Source organism: Galeopterus variegatus, unplaced genomic scaffold, assembly GCF_000696425.1.
Source record: "Galeopterus variegatus unplaced genomic scaffold, G_variegatus-3.0.2 Scaffold3227, whole genome shotgun sequence".
NCBI lineage: Eukaryota > Metazoa > Chordata > Mammalia > Dermoptera > Cynocephalidae > Galeopterus > Galeopterus variegatus.
In genome coordinates this window covers 73,118-98,271 of record NW_007729338.1, presented here as the reverse complement: position 1 = coordinate 98,271, position 25,154 = coordinate 73,118, and the positions used below count along the sequence as shown (strand labels likewise).

General features: G+C 36.3%; 1 protein-coding gene across 1 annotated transcript in view; it reads right to left on the bottom strand.

The window, feature by feature from the left end:
- Positions 1-25,154, bottom strand: part of CTAGE5 (CTAGE family, member 5) — a 75,853-nt gene that overhangs the window by 4,960 nt on the left and 45,739 nt on the right. Inside the window, 5 exon segments of the mRNA XM_008584332.1 lie at positions 10,421-10,543; positions 15,822-15,980; positions 19,902-20,033; positions 21,713-21,795; positions 23,080-23,147. Coding sequence (XP_008582554.1) covers positions 10,421-10,543; positions 15,822-15,980; positions 19,902-20,033; positions 21,713-21,795; positions 23,080-23,147 — 565 coding nt within the window.

Here is a 25,154-nt window from a genome sequence, read left to right as displayed (position 1 = left end):
ATTTCTGAACGGGGTTTGCAAGGCTTTGCAAAATCTATACAATGCTTATCTCTTCAGCTACTTGTTTCAATACAGTAGTCCCCCCTCATCCACAGGGGCTATGTTCTAGGACCCCCAATGGATGCCTGAAACCGAGAATAGTACTGAACCCTATATATACACCATGGTTTTTCCTATACATACATACCTATGATAAAGTTTAATTTATAAATTAGTCACAGTAAGAGACTAACACAATAAATAATAATAAAACAGAGCATTTATAATGATATACTGTTCACAATTTCATGGATAGAAAATTTATTCTTACTGTGTATCTTCACAACCTCAGGATACAATTTTTTTTCTTTCCTTATTATGTTGAGAACGTTTGCCTTTTCACTTAATGGAAGCACTTTCAGGCTTCTCTTTGGCACATCCAAATTGCCAGCATCACTACTCTTGCGCTTTGGAGCCACCATTAAGTAAAATAAGGGTTATCTAATCACAAGCACTGTGATACCTTGACAGTGGATCTGATAACCAAGAAGGCTACTAAGTCACTATGAGGGCAGGTGGTGTCTACAGCATGGATACCTTGGACAAAGGGATGATTCACTTCCCTGGGGGGATGCAGGGGGACAGCACAAGATTTCATCATGCTACTCGGAATGACATGCAATTTAAAACTTATGAATTGTTTATCCTGGAATTTCCCATTTAATATTTTTGGCCCATGGTTGACCCTAAGTAACAGAAATCACAGCAAGTGAAACTGCAGAAACAGGGGGCAACTGTATTCACTGACTCACACACATTCCATATTGCAGCCATAAGTTACTAGGCACCTATTAGGCCTCATGGCTAGTTTAACATCAGCATAGCCAGGCTAAGCAAGTTCCCCTCCTTCCCCCCACCCCTTTCCCGCTCTGGAAACTGAGCAGCAAAATTCCTCTCCTGGGAAGGGGTAAACATGACTGTTATCATCAAAGGAACATCTTATGGGTTGCTGTAGCCGGCTTCAGGCTGGAGCCCTTTAAACTGATATAGGGGCAATATTAATTAGAAGCCTATGCCCTAACCAACCAGGTGTTAGTGGACCATGAGGGCTGTGTCAAGTTGCATACCACTGATTTCGAAATTGCCCATTACTCTTACTCTGCCAGAACCCTCAAAGGCTCATAAACCCTGTTTTCTTTTGTTCGGGGGAAGGAACGGATCTGACTAAGTCTCCCCTCCACATTTGTGGAAATAAAGCTGCTTGGCTGAAATGGCACCTGGCTTGGGTCTCTTTCTCCCTTTTCTCCATCTTTGCCAAACCTAATATTTATTGGTGCCCAACATGGGGCTGGGTAGTTTGGCTTCAAGGTACCCAGGCCACGAACCTGGCAAGGCACCCTCCCTTCTCCCTCTCTCTGAGATCGCCCACTAAAAGGAGGCATAACTGATGGCAACTGAAGGCCCTGGAGATTTCTCTCTTTCTCTTCTGCTTTGCCTCATCTATCCTGTCCCAAGACTCAAACCAGCTGCTTTTCGCCACCACATTCCATTGCTGATTCCTACATCCAACACAGACTACTGATCACTGCTTAGGTGAGTGAATTCTTGTTTCCCTCTCACTGTGGGACCCCATTCACAGACAGTCCAGGACTGTCCTCAAAACCCCGGTGCCGGGGTGGCGGCTCTCCTCTCAGCCACACTGGTGTCTAGGCACCACTATACTTAGGGACACCTAGTGTTGTTGGTTTGCCTCTCACTCTCAGATCCTCAATGATTTCCAGGGACATCTGGTCTTTGCTGAAGGATCTCAGGGACCTGAATTTCTCTTACCCCCCAAATTTATATTTCATCTCATGGGCAATCAGGCCTCTCACACTACTCTCACCTGATACCTGCCCAGAATGACATTTTCTTCTGCAACACTGCCTGGCCACAATACAAACTGGATAATGAAAGCCAGTGGCCAGAACATAGCACTTTTGATTTCCAAATTCTTCACAATTTAGAAAGCTTCCTCAGATGCAATGGATAGTGTTCTAAAGTCTGCTATGCCCAAGTCTTTGTTTACCTTCATTCTCGACCCTCTCTCTGTTGCTCCTGAACTACTTTGCAGATACTTCTTTTACAAACCAATCCCAACTCCCCATCTTGGGTAACCACTCCCTGTCTTGGGGTAATGCTATGGGACCCATGGCAAATCTGACCACTCTGTCACTGGATCACAAACCTCACCACTTTGCATCAGGCTACTCGGATAGACACAGAATATACAGTAAATTAGGCTATATGCTCCCATCACGCAGTCTTACAGGCAAAGGGAAAAAAAGTTCAAAGGAGCCAGTCTCTGGCAGGGTTTGTTTAGAAACCACAGGGATCATTTAACAACCTTGTATGTGTAACATTCTTAGCTAAAGGTGGAATGTGGAATATTTCCTATAGTGACTGAAACAGTTTCAGCTTACAGCCTGCAATGGAACTCCGTAGCTAACACCTAGCCTAATGGTTGAAAAGGAGTAACTACAGCCGCCAAAGTAGTGGAGGAACAATAGGCGACCCTCTCTTTTCTCTGTTCCTTCGCCACATGCTTCGGAGCATGTTACGCTGAACGTTGTGTACTTTGCATTCTTCCTCACTTTTCTGTTCCCTTTTCAAGCATCTTCACTCTGTAACACTCTTTTTATGCTGTTTGTTTGTTTAAAAGGTACCATTTGGATGTAAAAAAATGACTCAAGGATAAAAAAGCCAACATTTTGTATGTTTGGGAAAGGTCGGTACACTTGGGTTTGAACTAAGTTTGTGCCTTTTGGTCATTTAAAATCTGGTGACCAAAAAGTTTTCTCACTGAGTTTCTCTGGGCAAGTCTGAAAAACAGAAATTGATCTACAAAATTACAATTGGCTACATCTCTTGACGAAACATATCTGTACACAGAGTTCTGCAGACGTTAAAAGACTACTAAAGAATAAAGAGGAATTAAAGGTTTAAAATCATATTGCTATGAAAAATGTTTTCAGAATTATCAGCTTACATCTTTGCCTGGGTTTTCCAATCAAATGGGATTATATTTGACTTTGCTAAAGGCATTTAAGGTTAAAGTTGTAAACCCAGCCCAAAACAAAAAGATCATTTAAAATCAAATTATGTATAAGTTTTTCTAAAAATTAAACATTAACATCAAAGGTACTCTGATGCAAGGTTAGAGTTTGCTCTCCTAGGTTACAACAACTAGATTTCCTGAAAACACTTAACCGCTCTTAACAGAAAATTGTAAGAGGTTTTTTATCTTTTAGATAACTGGCCTAAAAAACTTATTCTGTGTTTTATCAAAACAATTTCTTGTGCTCTCTGCCTTTGAAATCCTTTCTCACTTTGGTTTTATTTTTATAGCAATTTGTAATCTTATTTAAGTATTTTAAGTCTTTGTTATTTGACAAACTTTCCAAAACCAAATTCTGAAAACTCAAACTTTTGACTTGAACTAACTTTGAGAGGTTCCAAGGGCCCTGGAGCTTCTCAAAGGATATACAGAGAGAGATGTATCAAAACCAATTGGTTTATTTGATAAATTAGACTATATGGAAAGCATTGTCAAAACAAAAAATAATGTTTGACCTTCTCTGTGTTATACTGACAGGTTATTAACATGTGTCCCAAAATTGTGTAAGGTTCTTAGAAATCCATCTCTTGATATAGAAGTTATCAGTCATAATCTTGGTTCAGTTATAATTTTAAAGTGTTTATGTCCTAAACTAACAGATACAGGATTCCTGACAACTTTGAGTTTGTACCATTATTCTAATAAAAAATCTAATGGGTTTATAAAATTACTAATCACGGTCAAAAGAACAAAAGTTAATTACCTAAAACTGAATAAATTGATAAAAAAAATGGGGTTTCTACAATTTCTTTAATGGTTCTTTTCAACAATTAAAACATTTCCTTCCCTCTCTACTAGATCCCTCCAGTATTTAAAAACTATTCACGAATATTGTTATTTTATGACAATATAGTTACTTACATAAGTTCAATAAGAATCTGTTCTTCTTATAACAGAACACAATTGGAGACACTGGTTATTTTTCCAAGGCTTTGATTGGAATGTCAGGTTTTCAGATATGACCAAACTACCGGGCCCCAGCACTGCACCTCCCCCCACTTCTCCTCTGAGATGTAGCAGAAACTGAGGACATTATTATGATTCAAACAGAGAATCATATGATTCGAATAGAGAAGCAATTAAAATCATATACTACAGATCCTTCTCAATATATAAAAGAAAATTCTCACTTGACATGACATTTATGTTATTCTCTCTTCTACTCTAAACCCGGAAGAGTAGAAACAAGTCTGGACTGCAGCCCAAGCCCATACAGACAACATGCACACTCAGCACCCAACTCAGTATCCTCTGGGTCCTGCAGCTGTCCCACAAACTGACCCAAATTGGAACTATCAGCTATAATCTCCAGATAGAAGGAGAGGTCACATGGCTCACATGGCTCATAAAAAGGATAAAAAAGGCTTCCTTAAAAGCAGTCAATTATAACAAGATCAAGTAATTTACTCAGGAACCTAACGAAAGCCCTGCACTTTTTATGTCTTGACTCACCAGGGCTATAACATAATATACCAACCTTGACCATGAAACAGAGAGGAGGAATCTAAAACTCAAAAACTAAAACATGACCAAATCAAATGCCAGGTGCTGGCTGCTGCTATCCAGGAAAATCAGAAACGACAAACATCTCAAGGCAAGGCTCAGGGTAAGCCTCCCATCGCTCCTCCAGGTAACTGCTCCAAATGGTAAACCAGGGCACTAGGCCAGTGTCTGCCTAAACCCAAGGCCCCTGTCCCCTGTGTGGTGAGAAGGGGCATTGGAAAGTGAACTGTAGTAAAAGGGTCTCTGGACCTGCTCCAGTCCCTCCAAAAACCCCTACTGAGCCCAGTTTGGAGCTATCTGACTTGCTGGGACAAGCCACTGGAGACCCTGACTGCCGGTGCCTGGGGCTTACAATGCCTGCTGCCATGCCTATCACTGCCTCTGAACCCCTGGTAACAGTAACCGTAGCAGGTAAGCTCATTTATTTCTTACTACATATGGGGACCACACACTCGGTGCTTCCAGAATATTCAGGCCAACTTTTTGATTCTTCCATTTCTATTGTAAGGGTGGGAAGAATTCCATGCAAACCAAAGGTCACCTCCCCTCTACCTTGTATTCTTTTTGAAGTACTTTTCATATACTAATTTACAGTCATTCCACATTGCCCTAAGCCTATTTTCTAAAGGGACAGCCTCACCAAGTTCCAGGCATCCATATACTTTATTCCAAATGCACCTAAACCTCTTTTACCCTTATGCCGCCCAGACTTGCTTCTCCCCTCTAACCCCCTACTCACTGATATAGTTGACCCCAAGGTCTGGGATACCACTGCTCCTATCCCTAAACACACATCCCTCCCCGCCCCCACCACTACAAATACAAGTAAAAACATTTCCGTGCTCCCTCACCAGCCCAACATCCAGTCAGTAAAGAGGGACTCCAGACACTTAAGCCAGTTATTCAACAAGCACTCCTGGCCGGTCTTAAAAAAAAAACAAACAAACCCCATCTTCCCAAAATCTGTCACCCACTTCTTGCTACAGAGTAGTCAACACCAGCCCAGTCACTATCTGGCTCTCCTGGATACCAGAGGAACAGGCTGCTGCAGATGAGTACCGACCGGCACAGCTGCCTCGGTCCCTCACCTCTTCTCACTGCTGGGCCTCTGACTCTCTTCATACTCCAATCCCACTGCTCACCTTACTATACTTGTAATGCTCTAACTGATATGTCCTTTAAATCTGATTACGAATCCCATTACTACTCCCGACACTCCTTACTTCCTTGATTCTGTGCTAAAGGATCTAGACACCTTCCTTTATATCCTACATCTCAACCTCTTAGTACCCTTTACAACACCCCCCACCACCACCACCACCACAGCAGATGGACTATGGGCCGTGAGTTATACCTCCAGGGAGAGTTCAGTAACTTCAATTTAAATCAGCTACAGTGTTTTACTTTTATTACCTGCATCCTCCTATTTGCCGAATATACTCCATAATGCTTGGGCTACTCCTTCTACTCATCCTTGCCACAAATACTCCCCACTCCTCAGTCCAGCCATCAAATCAACAGCTGGATCCCTTTCATAAACCTTACACAACAACTCCTAATCCAGTCACATTCTCCCCTGTCAACTAATTGCTGGATCTGTCTATCTACCCAAACTCAACAAACTCACTCACAGAATAGGATCTCACAGAATAGGATCCACCCTAGTTTGGCAAAACAACATCTGCTTCTCAGGCTCCCCATTCATCTGGAATAAACCTCCTCTTACCACCACCTCCAAACTAACAACCACAAACCCTCTCTGCAGATGGAGGTCACCATGTGACTTACAGAAATGAATGCCTCAGTGGAAATGCTCCGACCAGCCCTCCTGCCTTGCTTTTCTCTCTCTCAACACATCTTCCCAACTACAACTCATCACAGACAGCACCCACTTCTTCCTCTCACTCACAAACCAAAAACGGTTTTGTCTCTTCCCCCACCAGCATTCCCTACCAGCCCCTAATTGGCACCACCCTCTCCAGATCCTGCTCAGCCTGGGACCTAGAAAATTAACAAGTCTCACGGCTAGTGCTTTCCCTACAGCTTCTGTCTTACTACCCCAGGTGTCTGCTTCCTCTGTGGCTCTTCATCCTACCTCTCTCTGCCTTCCCTTTACCTGGCCTGGCACCTGTCCCTCAGTGTTCCAGCTCCCCACTGTTACCTGACTGCCAAACAACCAAACTATTCAGGTTCCCCTTCCTGCAACAGTTCTCTCTTCTACGGCCCGTCATAATTGGGCTGCTCCACTCTTCATTCCCTTACTGGCTACCCCTACAAATTTCCACAGCTCTAGGGACAGGAATAGCTGGTGTTAACACTGCCACAACCTATTTCCAATGATTTTCAAAAGCCCTCTCGACACTCTAGGTGAAATGGCCTCCATCCTTACCACCATTCAAAATCAAAGAAATCCACTGACAGAAATGGTTCTTCAAAATAGATGGGCTTTCGATATCCCAAATGCTGAGAAAGAAGGTACCTGTCTCTTCCTAGAGGGAGAATGTTGTTTTTTATGTGAACCAGTCTGGAATAGTCTGAGATACAGCAAAAAAACTACATAACAGGACATCTCAAATTAAACAACAGACACATCCTGGTCCCGATGGCTCCAGTGGGCCCCCTTTCTAACCCTGTTTCTAACTCCTCTTGTGCTTCTAGTTCTAGGCTTCACAATTGGATTTTTTATTCCAGATGTTCATCACATTCATCAAACAGACCATGGAATCCCATCACTGCCCAGCAGGTCAAGACGGTCCTCACACTTCAAGCCATCCAATACCAACGATTACCATCATGCCCCCTAAATGCTCCTAATGTTCAACGTCCTTAATCCGCTCAAAGAAAATATAGAAGAAAGAGACCCCGTTTGAACTCCCCTGTCCCTTCCTTCTTTTATATATATATATATATATAAAGGGAGGAATATTAGGCCTCATGGCTAGCTTAACATCAGCACAGTCACGTTAAGCAACTTCCCCCTTACTTCTCCCCCTCTTCTTTCCCTTTTCTGCTCTGGGAACTGAGCAGTGAAGTTCCTCTCCTGGGAAGGGGTAAACATGACCATTATCATCAAAGGAATGTCCTGTGGGCTGCAGTAGCCGGCTTTGGCCAGGAGCACTTTGCACTGATATAGGGGTGATACTAATTAGAAGCCTATGCCTTAGTGGACCACAAGGGCTGTGTCACCTTGCATACCACTGATTTCAAAATTGCCCATTACTCTGCCAGAACCCTGAAAGGCTTGTAAACCCCTGCTTTCCTTTGTTCAGGGGAACTGATTTGGCTCCGTCTCCCCTCCACGTTAGTGGAATAAAGCTGCTTGGCTGAAATGGCACCTGGCTCAGGTCTCTTTCTCCCTTTTCTGTCTTGCCCAATCTAACAGCACCTTTCCCTCTAAATCTTTAAAGATGCTATTCTCTCCTCCTAGGACATCATCACCATCATCTTGCTATAGCTAATTCCTCCTTTAATTCTGTTTTTTTTTTTTTTTTTTTTTTGTCTTTTGTCTTTTTTCCGTGTCCGACAACGGATCGCAACCCTCAGTGTTGCCCCCGTACCGGACCGGGGACTGGCAACGGGATCGCAACCCTCGGTGTTGCTCCCGTGCCTTGCTCAGCCAGTGAGCAGGAACCGGTCTGTATGTGGGATCCGAACCCTCGGGCGGGAGTGCCGCCGCGCTTCCCAAGCAGCGCACTATCCAGTGCGCCACCGGGCCGGCCCCTCCTTTAATTCTGTTTGCATGCCACTTCCTCCATAAGTTTTCTTGACTCTCCCACACTCGAAACACTAAAACTCATCTGGGTTAGTGCCCCACATGCTCCCCAAACATTCTGTACTCATAACTGTATAGTGTAACTTCCTTTAGGCCTTTATTAGACCTCAAAGTATAAGGAACGCTGAGCTCCTGTCTCCTGTTTACTACCAAAATACAGCAACTACCATAATGCCTGTCATATAGTTAGCATTCAATAGATATTTAGTACATCAGTGGTGGGTCCACAACTCTCTCATTTCAATAAAGTACAGGGATCAAGACCACAGCTCTGGAGTCAGACAGACATGGGTTCAAATCCTGCCTCTGATACTTTCTGAGATCTTGAGCACCTTTTTGGGCATCAGTTTCTTTATCTATTAAATGAGGATAAAAGTATCTACTTCATAGGATCATTGTGAAGATTAAAGGAGATAATCCATTCTCATTCCATAAATGTTTACTGAGCACTAGTGCTAGTCAACATGTTTCGATCATCTCTCTCACCAATCTCCTTCATGTATGGACATAAACTGACATAAACATAGTATAACTGCATATACTGACTAATAATGTATTATGCTTATATAAAACTTTTCTATTTACAAAACACTTCCACACATATTAACTCATTAAACACTCATAACAACTTTGTTAACTGATAAATGTGTTTTACACCCATTTATCCATCAATGACTCATGTGTCTCTTTTCTTTGTCTTTGCTTATGCTCAATTAATTTTTCAAATTTCCTCAAAAACAGCTCAAATGTCACCTCCTTCATGGACTTTTTCTTCATCCTTCAGCTAGACTGGAGTTCTCTCTTTCTCTCAACACAGCATACTCTCTAATGGCACTTATGATTCTGACTAGTATTAGTTAAGCATATATATTTGTCTTTCTCCCCTATTTAATTACTAACTTCTTACAAACAAAGACTACACCTTACTATAATTATATCCTATGCCATGTCACGCAGGGTATCTTCTAAAGAGTAGGCACTTAAAAATTATTTGCTAAATTAGAAATTGTTCAACTAGAAAAAAAATGAGACATGTTAAAAATTTTAAATAGCGTCAGTTTAGAAATGGATGTTTAATCACAAATACACTTTCATTCCATTAAGCTTGAATTAATGAGGGGAAACAATTTCAAAAGCCAAACAGAAAGATTAACTTAATAATAACAAACTAATAACAGAAATCCAGACTGTGGGTCTGTTTCTTTGCTTGTTATTTTAAAAATATTGATTTTCTAAAATAATAAATATCTCAATGGGATAATTCCCCCCTCCCAAATATATGCCCTTTCCTGAGGAAACATTTTACCAATAAATTTAATTTGCTACTTTTTGAAAAATCTTTTGGGGACTGGTAGGATACTCAGTTGGTTAGAGTGTGGCCTTGTAACACCAAGGTCAAGGGTTCGGATCCCTGTACCAGCCAGCCACCAAAAAATTTTTTTAAAAAAAGATCTTTTTATTTTCTTAATGTTATACATTTTTGATTGATATACTAGATACATGTATTTCCCAACTTTAGTAGATCGTTATGAGTAAAAGAGTGCATGACAAATAGTAGATTGCTCCGTAAATGTTAATTAAATCTATCTAAGTATGAAATATTTAAACAAGGTAACTGATTAAATCATCAACAGAGAATGCATCCAAATAATATTTCTGATGGATTTTCATATATCCATTCACATTTGCTTGCCTAATTTCCCTTATTACTAAACAGGATCTATGTAAGTGAAGTGGAAAAATTATAGAATCAGTCACAAAACAGAGTAATGCTGACCATCATAGGTAAACAGATTACCATAATGCTCAAACCAACCACAAACGTATATTTGAAAGCCAGTCTGTGTATAACAGAACAAGTAATATAAAACCAGGAAGTATTCAGAAAAGAGATTTTGGCCTTAAAAGCTACCAGAGACAGCAATTATTAGTCCTTTGTTCAGCTTCCAGTTCTTCAGTATGCCACCATATTTTAAAAAGAAAGAAAGAAAACACAAAGAATTTCTTACCCACTTTATCCACAGAAGGCATATTAAAACTTCTGAGCTCTGCTGGTCCAGACAGCCTACCAGAATTAGAATTAAATCTGTCTTGCCTTTGTGGAAGGAGAGCTGGATCAGAATATGGTTGGCCTAGAAAACAAGTTTTTAAAATATCTTTATAAATATAACCATAAATCAAGTTTTCTTAAGTTTCATATATTGAACTTAGACATTTCTCCTGTTTCCTATAAGACCCATATTCCTGCCAGACAATAGTAAACAATTTTAGAAAAATTATGTATTTTATTATAGACATAACTGCCTTTGTAGTAAACACAAGTATAATTTCCTACTTTGGATTTGAGAGATTCAATTGCTATGTGTAAACTAGAATATGTAAAAACAGAATTTAGTGATATAAATTCATTTATCTTTCAATTGTAATAGTAGTGGATGAAAGTAAATACATCAATACATCAAAAAAGACTAAGGAGATAGCTACCAGCATAAGATTTAAAAAAACAGGAAATGTAAGCATAGCAAGAAATTTAGCAGAACAGGTAACAATCTGTCACCAAAGCAGAGAGAGTGCCATTTGGAAGTCATCAGTGGTCAAATTTTCAATAACATCAACATTTTGGAATTTTGCATGTATCCCAAACTAAAGGGAAAGATCTCTGACTTGATGAGTAGAAGGTTCGCACTGCTGAAATTAAGGACATCTGGATAGACACAAATTTGGACACAGACTATGACTCAGGTACTTCTACAGCCACCCTCCTTTGTCCTTAAGGGTCATTTATGATAACAAAATGGTAATTTCTGGGTCCCTGTAGAACTCATCATTCTCGAAAAAATATAAGTCGTCAACTATCTCATCCTTGAGAGGTGATGGCATACTTTGATAGATTAGGTATGCATATGTCTAACTCCAAAAATGTGAGGAATGTGAATTGTGTTACTCTCTCCTATCCTATTACAGATATGGATGAAAGCCCCAAATTGCCTTTCATGACTGTCATAGGCAGTGGTTCATTATGTGAACTTCACAGAATCAATCAATGTTGGATATGTCACTCCTCAGGATATGTCACTGTTCCTCTCATTCAGCCACATGGAACCTTACTGACACACCTTTCCCACACAAAGCCAAAGGAAACCACCTGGCATCAACCAGAGTCAATGAACAGAATTATATTTAATGTGCTTCTAGGGGTCAGGGAATGTGATTAAGGACAGAAAGATCTAGATAGTCTTGAAAGTTCACTTATATCACCTTTCAGAACCTTCGCAAAGAGCTGTCTCAGCAGGTATGAATTATCCCAGTAGAAGAAAACGCCAACACTAACCACTGTGCTCTCCCTTTCTACTTCAAACATAGGATTAATTAAATGGTGCAGAGTTGTGCAAGGGGGTGAAATGGGGAAACCTGAAAACTTCCCTAATCAGATCTCAAGATACTATATCATTATTTTGCTTCTAAAGTACATTCCCACACATCAGCAACCTCAGAAAAAAAAAAATTGTCACAAGATTACTATTTTATAAATCGTATACCTATGTTGTCCCTCACTGGCAAAAGTAACCCATTCCTAAATCTACCAGGGCCTATTATTATGAGGCAGGCACTGGTGATTCAAAGTTGGTCTTGAAACACTCCATGTCCTTATCATCTAATGGTGATAGAAACAAGTAAATACAATGTGAGTAATGTCTTAATAAGAGCAATACAGATAATATAAGAGGTAGCCTATCTAATTCTGATTGGAGAAATCAGAAAGGGTGTCACAAAGGCAGCAAAGCTTGCCCTGAAAGAAAAGTAAGGATGAACAAATAAACAACAGTATTCTGGTCTCTTTCTGTCTATCACACCCCCCCGCCCCAAGATAAAGCTATGCGGAGGCATATGATCAATGAAAGACTGAACTGAAATATAGAAAATGAGGATATGATGGTTCCTTTCTTTCTTTTTTGCTTTCATACCTTTGTTTTCTACCACACATAGAAGAGATGATTAAAAGAAAGAATAGGAGAAGGAAAAGGATCAGAGAAAAAAAATGAATGAGGGGTAAAAATAAGTGTACAGGGCATTCTGAAGCAGTTTCACAAACTAAGAACTGCATTGGAGAACTAGCTACTCTCATATACTTCATTCATAACTACTCTTAAGGACAATGAGACAATATCTAGTAAAACTGAAAATATACATATTCTATTACCCAGCAGTTGCATTTCTTGGACTCATCTCTAAAGAACATATGTGCAAAAAAGGTGTTAACTGCAGCATTGTTATATGGGGAATATTTCTAGGGAAATACTAGAAACACTCTAAATGCTCATCAACAGGTACTGAATAAATATATTGTGGTTAATTATATAATGAAATGCTATACAGCAATTAAAGTAATAAACTTTATATATATTAACATGGAAAGAATTCAATAACATAATGCTGATAAGAAAGCTGATAAAACAGAAATGAAATTATTTAAAAATCATATATGTACTAAAAGTCTACAAACACTAAACTCATATATGTAGTTGCTTTTAGGAAAGGAAGAAAGTAATATGCCCAGGAAAGGAAATGGAAAAGACATCAACTCATTTATACGATGTGCTATTATTTCCTTTTATGTTTTAATTATACATTTACATACACACAAACACACACATACATATACCCCCCCAAACACATAAACATACATATATCTGAAGCAAATATTAATATGTAAATTCTCAGGGGTGATATGCAGGATTATGCTACATTATTTCCCCTTGTGATCTTCAGCAAGTTACCCAACCTCTCTGTGCTCTTCATCTGTAAAACGGGAATAAAATAACAACAACCTCAGAGTTTGAGAATGAGTAATAAAGAGCACTAACCATCTGGCACAAAGGAACTGTAATGAAAAGTTTAGTATATTAAAAATGTACCTCTCACTGGTCTCATTCAAATTTATGATCACAAATTTCAAACTGATGCTCAACAATGCCCTATAATTATACTACATTTCACTGATGTTTGAGTTCCTCCACTCTCCTAAATGGCTATTGTGTACCTTTTTCTCTCTTCAAATCTCTGACAATCCTCTCCTCTCAGAACTCTCTCAGTTAATGATCCTGCCAGGTCAAGACAATTGAAGCAACTGGACACCACCATTTATCCTCACCCTGTCTCTACATTTGTGCCTGCTTATCCTTCTTTTTACAAAGGATAAAGTGATCCAGCTCTTAATCTCTCCAGTTACACTCTGGATCCCATTCTTTCTGTTTACTACTCAGGTGTTGTCACTTTTATAACTATACCCTTTTCCATACATCATTAATTTCTCCTCCTATCCTGGATTACTACCATCAGCAAATAAATATGTTGTTTATCCATCTTTAAAAAACAAAACACCCCTCCCTCCAGCTACCATCTCATTTCTTTCATTCTAAGCAAAATTTTTCAAAAAGTTGTCTGTATTTGTTCCCACATCCTAATCTCTCTCAACCTACTCTCTTCAGGAAGACTGACAAATTAAACATGCATTTTTAAAGTTCATATAAACATACACAGCAGTAACTTGTCAACCAAATACTAATCATTAGAATTTATAAAGGATCATTATAAAAGAAGATCTAAGTGATTAAGAGATACATATACTCCCAAAAAAGGGGTAGCCCCCAAATTTGGGAATAACTTTGAAGTAAAAAATCATCCTCTAAGAGGATTAAAGCATAAATGAAGATTTTAGGACACCTCATTAAGTTTATGAAGACTCCAAAACTCATCAAGGTGATCAAAATGAGCCTAACTGAACACAAACTATAATTCTATCAAACGAATCTTGTCTGAAAGAATATTCTCAATGCAGAAGGACAATGTTCTGCAAGTGTCTACAAATCAGAGCCAGTTAAAAAAATCTATGCCTGTGCATCCAAAGTGATCCAAAATATTTTGAATTGCTCAGCCTGTTTTTGTTTCTCAAAGGAAAAGTTAAAACTGTCCTTATCAATTTAGCTGAATTTCTCTTATTTGTTGAGTTCTTTAAGAAATAGAAACAAAAGAAAGTTTTTAGATATCCAAGGCTGGAGACCAGACTTAACTCACGACTATACCACTAAGGTATAGTTGCTTAGTCTAGTTGCTACCTCTTACCTAAAATATTTATCCAAATCAGTACAAAATAAGCAATGACAAAAATAACAAGCCACATACATACTCCTTGTTCTTTTAAACAATTAAAACTGAGAATATGAAAGCTCAAAAAAGTATGAAGAGGGTTAAGTAGCATATCCCCATTTAATTCATATCTCTGTTATAGGCAGCATGATATTTGCTGAGGATTAAGATTCTTCATTCTTCTCCATTACTTCTCCATGTAGGAAAAAGATGCTGTAAGACTTAGATATAAGAATAGAAAAACACTGCAGTTGGAGCTCTGAAGATCAAGAGGACCACTGAGAGATCAAGAATTCCAAAGAATAAGAAAATGATAAAAACAACAAAACTTTGTTTCTTTAACTTACCTGTAGTTTTCTTAAATATTCTTAAGTTAAACACACTACCAAAATAAAATGTTTACATGAACTTAGACACAATTACTATATCTTTCTTGTTAGATTCATAAATACAAGGGTACTTCAAAAAGTTCATGCCTATTTTTCCATGAACTTTTTGAAGTACCCTCATATAGTCATTTACACATAATGAATCACTACTCTGATTAAATCACTGCCCTATAAATTATTCGTAACTGCTCTGTAGATGCAAGTCTCAAGAATCAGTTAAAAAGCTAAAAGCCAAGAATTCAGCAGATTCATTCCCTCACAGTCAAGAAGCTTCACTTAAATTCTAGCATTACTTTTCTTATTTCATTTATTCGCTAATATTGTTGAAACATATTTATACAAGGAATGCAAGTGTTTTAATATTCACACCTCTTAAACTTTATTAGTAACTACCAAGAAAGGGAGTTATGTGAGCACATTTTAAGATTTTCTAAAATCTGCTTTAAATTATTATTCTCCAAGATTGTTTAATATATGCACAGCTTTTTAAACAAAAGCAAACGCAAAGAAAGCAAGGCAATTACTTAGAAGCCATCTATTGGAAAAACTGAACCAAGAAATTATACATTCCTTTCTACCATAAAGTAATTCTAAAATCTAAGAAATTATATTATATAAATATACTTTTTAAACTACAGTTACATAGTAAGTAAAAATACATTATAAAAATATAGTGGTAGATTGCATTCATGACCTCAATTCTTTCTGTAATGCGAACAATTACCTGTGATTATTCTTTTTGGAAATTTACTATTGCTGTTTCCTAAAATGTATCATTATTTTTCTTAAGACAGGGCACACATATACTCCTCTTTTCTTCCATTCCTATATGTTTTACATACTGCTGCCTTGCAAATACAAATAACTGTCTTACCTGATGGAGGGATCATCATCCTCCGGTGCTGTTCCCATGGAGGTGACAAGGACCCAGTGTCAGAAAGTGCTCTATGAGAATCAGTTGACCTATCACAGCTTGATTCTCCTTTTTCATTGGTAATCTGATGGTCCAGAGTATTCTCTGGGCCTCCTGAGCCTAATTAAAGAAAAAAAAAAATACAATCCTGTTGTATCCTAAAAAGTATTATAAGACCTATCATCAAATAAAATCAAGAAACTCTAAAAAGTGAAAACAAACTGATTCTAACAAAGTTTCCCTAAGATATATTTAGACTATAATTCTATCTTACAAAGACATTTTTAGGACAACAAGGGGAAAATCATTTGCTATGTGCGTAAACAAACATTTAACTATAAAGTTCATTTTTAAATGTTATTACCAGCATCATTTTACACATGAATCAGTGATTAAATCATAAACTATAAATACAAAGTCTGAAAAATAAAGGTGTAGAAAGTAAACTGCAAAGTAAAGATTTCTACAGCAGATGTAATAAGATAATTATAAAAGGCAGTTTTTGTTGCTTAAACTAATATGTCAATAATCAAAATGAGCATGATTCCTTTAAAATGGTCATCTTAGGGCTATATACCTATTCAATAATTTTGCTACTACTCAAAATATTTTTTAGAATAACTCGTCTGGAAATGTTCTCAAATTAACTTAAGAGCCATGTAAAAAACTGCATCTCAAGGTTGTAACATGACTCTCTACTTCTGCCCAAAAATGATTAAATCGACCTGATTTAAAATTTTATATCTACCAGGTAAATTTAGCTCTAAATGGCTTTCAGTAATTTCTAAATATCAAATTCACATTCAAAAAGAGAACTCACAAGCTCTGAAGGCAAGTGCAAAACAAGAGTTTTGAAAACAACAGGACTATTGAAATAAACACTTTAAACAAACAAGATAACGTTCATTTGGATAAGAAAACCTGGCATGTTTATATTTATAAAGGGAAGAATCATTTTAAAGTTCCCTTCTTATGACCACAGAAATTATAGTACCTTAATTAAAAGCACATATTCAATTAAAATGAAAAAAGCATATATATATTAAAAAAAAACATTAAACATTCAGTAACAAAATATATTAATAACTTCATTTATCTGTCATTGAAAGGAAAATGATGTCTTCTCAAAATTATAATGTCCAGAACTCAAAAGCTTATTCCTTTCAAGGAATAGCTTTGAAATAAAATTTTTTTCAAAAAAGCCTTTCTAAAATGACTCCCCTAAAGGAGCTGGGGGATAGGGAAAACTTGGTCAACGGACACAAAATTACAGATAGATAGAAAAATAAGTTCTAGTGGTGTATAGTAGGGCTAAGAATTTATAATTAACAATAATTTATTGTATGTTCTCAAATGGCTAGAAGAGAGGAGCTCAAATGTTCTCATCACAACGATATGATAAACTTTTACGATGGTGAATAAGCTAATTACCCTGACTTGATCAACACATTGCATACATGTATTGAAATATAATTCTGTACCCCATAAATATGTACAATCAATATATGTCAATTAAAAATAAATAAAATAAAATGCTTCCCCCATTTCAGTGCCTCCTTTAAGAGAGGAGACCAAAATTAATTTGACCTTTTCTTGGTGATTTGTACAAATCAGTAATAGCACTAATTTTTTTAATATATAGTAATATTTTCTTAAAATTTTCCATCTATTTCCTTTTGTAGAGTCAAGAGGTCAACTATCATTTTTCCTTATGATTGTATATTCTATTAAATTCCCCAAATCTTTCCTTCTTGCTTTCATTAGAAAAGGAAGGCTGGGAAAAGCAAAAAATGTGCAAGAGTCAGTTAGGCTGAATTCACCTAGAGTGAAGCACAGAGCTTTAAGGCAGACAAAGGCTTTCTCCCGACTGCTTCCTTCCAAAGGACCAAAGCTACAGGCCGACTGACTCAACCAGGTGAAAATTACAAACTTGAAAATGCTAAAGGTTCAAGTTTGTCATTCAGACCAAAAGTTATATACAATTTACTCTAAAAAGAAATTGGTTTCCTTTACTCAACATTATTCAAACTTTCAAATTTAAAAAGATGAAAAAAGGAAAGGAAAGAAAGGGCAGTCTTCATCCTTCTTTGGTGGGTCATAGAAACTTCCAGTCCAATGCAAGTCTTTTAAAACCTAATGATAACTTACCTAGAAGTTCCGTAGTTTTTTTTTTTTAACAAATAGTAAAACACCTATACGAATAATCTAAACACATTGTATCTTGAAAGCAATTAAACAGGAGAGAAGAGGAGAAATCAAAGATAAATTTTGCTCTTAGTCCAAATATTCAATTGACTACAAGCAACCCTTGACTTATATAACTCAACCTCCAGTGATTCACATTTGCGGTTTAGCCAATTATATCCTTATTTCTAGGGCATTATTTTCAGACTGCTAGCTGCTACCCATTTGTGGTATGTGAAATTAACTTAGTCTTAATTAGCATTTTTTTAATGAAATAGAATAGAACTGAACAGAAAATATGAAAAAGCATCAAAACTGTAATGGTAAGTATTATTTCGTGTAACTGGTTTCAATCACATTTATGTTGGTGTGTGAAATGTGACATGATATAAAATATATTTCTTAACTTAAATAAAGGCTAAAATTTGGGGCAAAAAATGGACTTAGGGCACTAAGCACTCAGCCTATAGCAGACATGTGAATTCCAAAGTTAGTCCCCTTCCTGAATGGCCCAATGCAAACCTCCCCTAAGGCTACAAGTTATCAGTCTACAGAGCAGCCCTTTTCCCTAGGACCTTCCAGTTCAAAACTAACACAAGCAAAGTATCTCTCGGAAGTGACCCTGGGCTAGGGGCCCATCTGTGGGGGGACCGCGAAGTGGGAATGAACAGTTCTAAGTTGACCAAACTGAGGATGGAGAAAGAGGATATAAACATGATCATAAAGTAGGAAATTGATTTTCTCATATTCTTTGAAGCCAATTCCAAAGGAAGAGTTCTAAAAATATTTAGAATAATGGCAGCTTCAACTGAGAATTACATAGACGCTTTGAGAGAATATTTAGATGAGTAGTATCCATTTCAGTGTATGAGCTTTGGTATGTTGAGTTTAGTTCAGTGTTTTGATTTAGTCTCATTACTTCACATTCTTACCTCAGATGCAATCTGTAAAGATTACCGATAAAAGGTTTGGGGACATTTCACTGGTGAATAATGCCAACAGCTCTTACAAAACACAGACTTGGGACTGAAAACCTAAGACTTTTGATATCAGAATAAGTAGGACTCTGTATCTTTGAATTTTGTCACAAATCAAGGAAAAACTTTAAAGAACTTTGACAAAGTGAAGAAAGTATGGTAGAGATCAAAAGAGGAAAACTTCAGACACACAGGAGTTTTCAAAGGCACAAGGGCCTTTTATAACACCACGGTGATGCTGATGATGTAACGTGCAGAAAGGCCAACAGCTAATACTTAGCCTTGAGGCAGCTAAAGAAATTCTCTACAACACGTAAGGGAGTAACAAAGCTGACAATCCTGGGTTGGTTTCTCAAAAACAACTTAGGTCTCCCTAAAAGTTCCCATTAAAACTCTACCTATAACAGTACTTCTGAATTCTTTGACTCTAAAAAGTTAGATCTTTCACTTTCTGATTTTCTACAATAAAAAGATGATAAAGTAAAAAAAAAATTTTTTTTACTGCCTACATTTGATAATGTTTCACCAAAACACAATTTTATGCTATGTTATACTGTTACTGTATTTTATGTATTCTTTGTTAGGTTTTATATTATGTAGTGTAAAATATAGTTTTTAAGAAGTCAAAATATGGTTTAAAAAGATATGCATCAAGTCCTTGATCAAAATGCCATCTAGTATAATACTGTTCCTAAGAGAAAAACATATTAAAATTAGATATCACAGAGCTCCTTTTCCAAAAAAAAGTAAACCTCAATAAGTGCAAGGAATGCCTGTACTGTCCAAATGTTTATTTTACAGATCATTTTAAAGGTAAGTTGAGATGAAAATATAAAGTAAGGAAGAAATCTAGAGTAATAAAGATGCTTAAACAATATACCTCTTCCTCCTCCTCCCCCTGGAGGCAAAGGTGAGAGTCTGAGTGGACCCTCCAACAAAATTGGAGGAGAGAGAAAAGCTCTCGTTTCAGATGAAGGCCGACCCAATGGTGAGGGACCATATGGGGAATGCTCTGGAATAATTAAAACAGCACGTTTAAATTCATAGTTTCAGTTAGCTACACTACACAGTTAGAATTTTATTTCAACAATTACCATCAGGTAATCCTATTGACAATTTAAGTTTAATCCATGTCCTAAACACTAACTATGTCTTTGGTTTTGCTAATATAGGATAGAATTAAATATGACCACTGGTGTTTTTAAAGTTTGTCTACCAAATAAGACACATCAGTCAATAAAAACATTATCCTCTTGGTAATTAATACACTTAAATAACTATACATATTAAACAAAGGATACTGGTGATACATTTTGGAGTTACAGGAGGATTTGAGGACATGAAGTTTGTTTTATTTTGTTTTTAAAGGCAGTATGCTTCTAGACATTTCAGCTGGTGAAGGTTGCAATATGGAAGTGCTCAGTTTAAATCAGAGCCAGAGAGGCTGTGTTGGGCCACAAAGTAAAGCTCAGATTTTAGAAAAACCCATAAAATACTCTGAAGCACCAGAAATTACTTTTGATTCAATACCCATGAAAAGTCAGTTTACATATACTAATTCATCAAATAAATCATTATTTATTTATAATCCATAAAACCAAGAGTTCTATCATTTTACAAACTTCACCACTCCCAAATAATAGTTATGCTTCCAAATGTCAAAAATTAACAAACAAACCTATATATATACCACCAACATAACACTTTTTAAACATGTTAAGTTTTATTGAGTGTAACTGATATACTATTCAAATCAGTTACAACAAAAGATCAAGGCATCATTTATCCTCCCTGAGATTTTTACATTGGGTTTAAATAGTCCCTATCTTATGGAGCTCAAATCTTGTGGGTTTAGAGAATAATTCCTGCTGTATACTTCCTCCCACTACAAACTTTGCTACTACTAAAAATTCATAATAATCTGATATTTTCTAAATGTAGAAATAAATTTCAAATTTAATGAAATTTGACTCTCAAAAGTGATTTTTATAACTTTCCAAAGGTTACTGAAACGGGATTCTACCAATATAAACTTATTTTCACTGCCTCAGAAGCTTAATTCTAATTCAGTCAAAATTATTTTTTAAAAGTTAAACTATTTGGAATAGTTTGAGATCATTACAGATCCTAACTCAATAATGAATGGACCTTAAATACCCCTTACAAAGAACTGCTCCTCCGTTGGGAGTAATTAAAGCAATCAAACTCATTTTATTAACTTTTTCCCACCTTTTAAATTGAAAGTTTTAAATAATTATAAACCAACTATTTTGATTCTCATTTTTATAATTCAAGCAAATTCCAAAGTATAGTTAATATGTAAACAGTCACAATGTTATTCCATTTAAACACTCCTTAAATCCATTCTCCCCACCCCCAAAATAGTTACTTTACTATATGCCAAACACTTGGCTTTTCAAGGAGCTCAACTATATATCAACTATATATATAGCTCAACTATATATCACCTTACAAAATCCCACTGAGAAAGGGAGCGATAATTTTCATTATTGCTAGGGAAACAAAACCCAGAAAATTGGAGGCTGTCAGAGACCTTACACAAGAACCCTGGCTCCAAAATCTAATTTATTAATAATAGTGTTAATTTACATTAATATAAACTATGTGTGCAATATATAGATATATAGATATTATGTATTTTAAATGAGGGGTTAAAAAAAAAAAGACTACCTCTGCCAAATGCTGTATTTGGAACATCAAGTGCATAAAGATCTTTTTCTAAAAGTTCAAATTTAAACTCTTTTTCAGTTAATCTGCAAATAAAGAACAAATATCTCTATGTTACTCATCCATGAGAAACACCCACATTTCAAGAAAAATGCTACTACCAAGTACAAACTACTCTTCACTATCTCAGTATCTGCATAGAAAAAACAGATGCGCAAAAATTATTCCGGACCAAAACCCCTTTATTTCCCACCACTTATTTTAGGGTAACTGGTTTCTTGTTGCCTAGGAACAGTGACGTTTTGTTGAGATTTGGAATTGTTTTGTTTCTTTTTCAAAATCAGACTACATGAGTACTATATCACAAAATCCAAATTATCAAAATGGAAGAGCTCTCCAAGTTTAACAAGTTCAAGTCTACATTTTACAGCTAAGGAAACTGAGGCTAGGAATTTAAATGATTTATTCAAAATGAAAGTTCCAGGATTAAAACACAGGGTTCCTGGCTCTGCGTCAGGTATGCTTTCCATTGTAATGTGATCGGTATGATTCCAATCTTAACATAAAACTGGAAATACCATTAACTCTTTCTACTATTTTAATCCTGAACTTTTTATCTTAAAAATGTGATGTTTTAAAAGAATCTTATTCTAGTTCTTGACTGTCAGATCTGATATAAAACACTTAATCATTTTATTTTAATTTCTGAGAGTAGAAAAGACAAGAAAGAGGACTAAAACTAATATTGGATAATGTTAATAGTATATTCTGGCATGAAATTATAACACTCTGGGAAGACTATTACTATCCTTATAGAAAAGCATTTATTCTTTGAAAAGGGGTCTTTGAAAAGTTTGTGGAAAGCTTCATATTATCTTTTAATTTCATTTTTCCATGAACTTTTTGAAGTACTCTCGTACACTGTACACTTTCATTCTCCCTTTCATTTTATTATGGTGAAAATATGCCATCCAATACAACAAAACCAGTGGATGACAGAGATAATAAACATTTATTTTGTCTACTTAACCATTAAAAGATGCGGTACTCTGAGTATTACTATCTCAGATTCATCCTTTCTCTTTCCATCCATTTTTACCTCCCTCCACCTATACCAGTTTAAGAAAATTTTTGTTACATTTTTTTACAGAAGCATCTGTGAACAGTTTCCTTCAAGTGCTACTTCAGTGCCCTCTCTAAGTATTTCAAACAAAAAAACTAGCCACTCCTAGTAAAACTAACAAATATTTCACAATGATACATGCTGGGTTCACTGCAAGTTTTCTTATTTACCCTTACAAAAGTGTAACCTAATTAATATATAACAACTCATTGAAAGTTTTTAAAGTGTTCTGACTTAAGATACTTACTTTTGTCTCTTGTAAGCATTTTCTTTCTTTAAATCACTGAGGTATCTTTCAGCAGTCCGAGCTGCCAACTTAAAAAAAAAAAAGAATTTAAAAAATACATTTATACACTTAAAATAAAAGATAAGTATAGGTATCACGGTAATGGCATACAAATATCACAGTCACTTGAGTAAATAATCATTTCAGTAAACTCAATGCAAAACATTTTAAATTTAGAAAATTATTTTAAAAGGGAAATTAGTTTCATGTAAGCAGAAGACATGAGCTACTAAGACTGGAGATTAATCATGTAATTGCCAATGAAAGTAGCTATCGAGATGTGAAGTCAAAGATTAGCATTATTTGATTCTGTAAATATCCAAACAACATGATAAAAGCTATATAAAAGGACACAATGAGAATGGAAACTCAGGGTCATTATGCATGCAACAAGGTACTTATCTCTGGAGAGAAATCACTGTAGTTCTGTGAAACCATAAAAGTCTAAAATAGTTTCACAGCATGCTAGTAAAGGCCACTTTTTTTTAAATGGCTGAATATAATCAATGCATGTTGCACGTCTATTAGGTATATAGCACTGTACAGATCATATTCCTGTAAGTCTTACATTTGTTTAATAATATTTTACTTAATAAAAGGTTAAAAATAAGAATATATGTTATAGAAAACAAAGCTTACGTTTATAATAAATACCAAGAGCATGCATATTCCCCAACAGTTGTTGGCAAAGGTTAAACCTGTCTGCTATGCTGCATGTTTGTCATTCTGTGGATTCTGAAGATGAGGTGCAGCAGTGTGTGGAACGTTAGATGAAAACTAATGCAACCCACGAGAGTAAGTATATCTACCATACTCTACAACCTTAGCTTTTTTACAAGGAATTACACTATCATATTTGTGTTCACTTAAAATTGTGAACTACACATTAATTGACTTTAATTGGACAAAGAATAAATTATGTAAATATTCACAAAAAGCATAGCTTAAATATATTTTAGCATTCCCAATCAAAAATGACTCCATATGTAAATCTTTTTCCAACATGTAATCATATAATCAATTCTGTACTAACAAAAAAGAATGTAATGCCAATAACAATTTTAGTTAGTGAAATATACCAATTCATTTAACTTTTAACAATGCAGAACCAAAATTACTTCCTAATGTTTTCTACACGGTATACTGGCCAGCCGAAAAAAAAAAAAAAAGTGTTCTAGATGGTACAGAATAACATGTCTAAGTATAAGGCACAAAAAATCATAGTAAGCTACCAATATTAAAGATAAATTACAAAAGATATATATATATATATATATATATATATATAAACAAACTGATGGCAAATGTTTACGGGCTTTTGAAAAGCTTACACCCAAAGGTTAGGTAAAAGTGTAATTTCAATGAATGATCTAAAACGCTGTATTAAAATATTGAATAATTATAATACGCATAGCATTTTGTTAGGTGCAGGTGTTAAGGAGAAAGAAATAGTCCCTATCTTATGGAGCTCAAATCTTGTGGTAAGAATACGAACGACCACAGTAAAAAACAGGATACTTGCCATGAGATACATAAAAACAAAGTACTACTTGAGTTCAAAGGAAGAAAAGATTAAATCTCATAGGATGAAGCAAAGATATGCTTAATGGAGAAAGTAACATCTGAAATTATAACAGTAGAGAAAGTAGAAACAAACTAAAGTTTTATCAAATGAGAAAGGTTCTCCTAAATTATGAAACATTCATAAAATTCTATGATACGTTAAGTAAAAAAAAGCAGGTTATAAACATTTAGTAAGATATAATATAATCAATTCCTTTTTTAAAACATATGCTTTAATGTCTAAATGCATTAAAAAGTATGGCATAGGCCGGCCCGGTGGCGCACTGGATAGTGCGCCGCTTGGGAAGCGCTGCGGCGCTCCCGCCCGAGGGTTCGGATCCCACATACAGACGGACCGGTTCCCGCTCACTGGCTGAGCGAGGCGCGGGAGCAACACCGAGGGTTGCGATCCCGTTGCTGGTCCCCGGTCCGGTACAGGGACAACACTGAGGGTTGCGATCCGTTGCCGGACA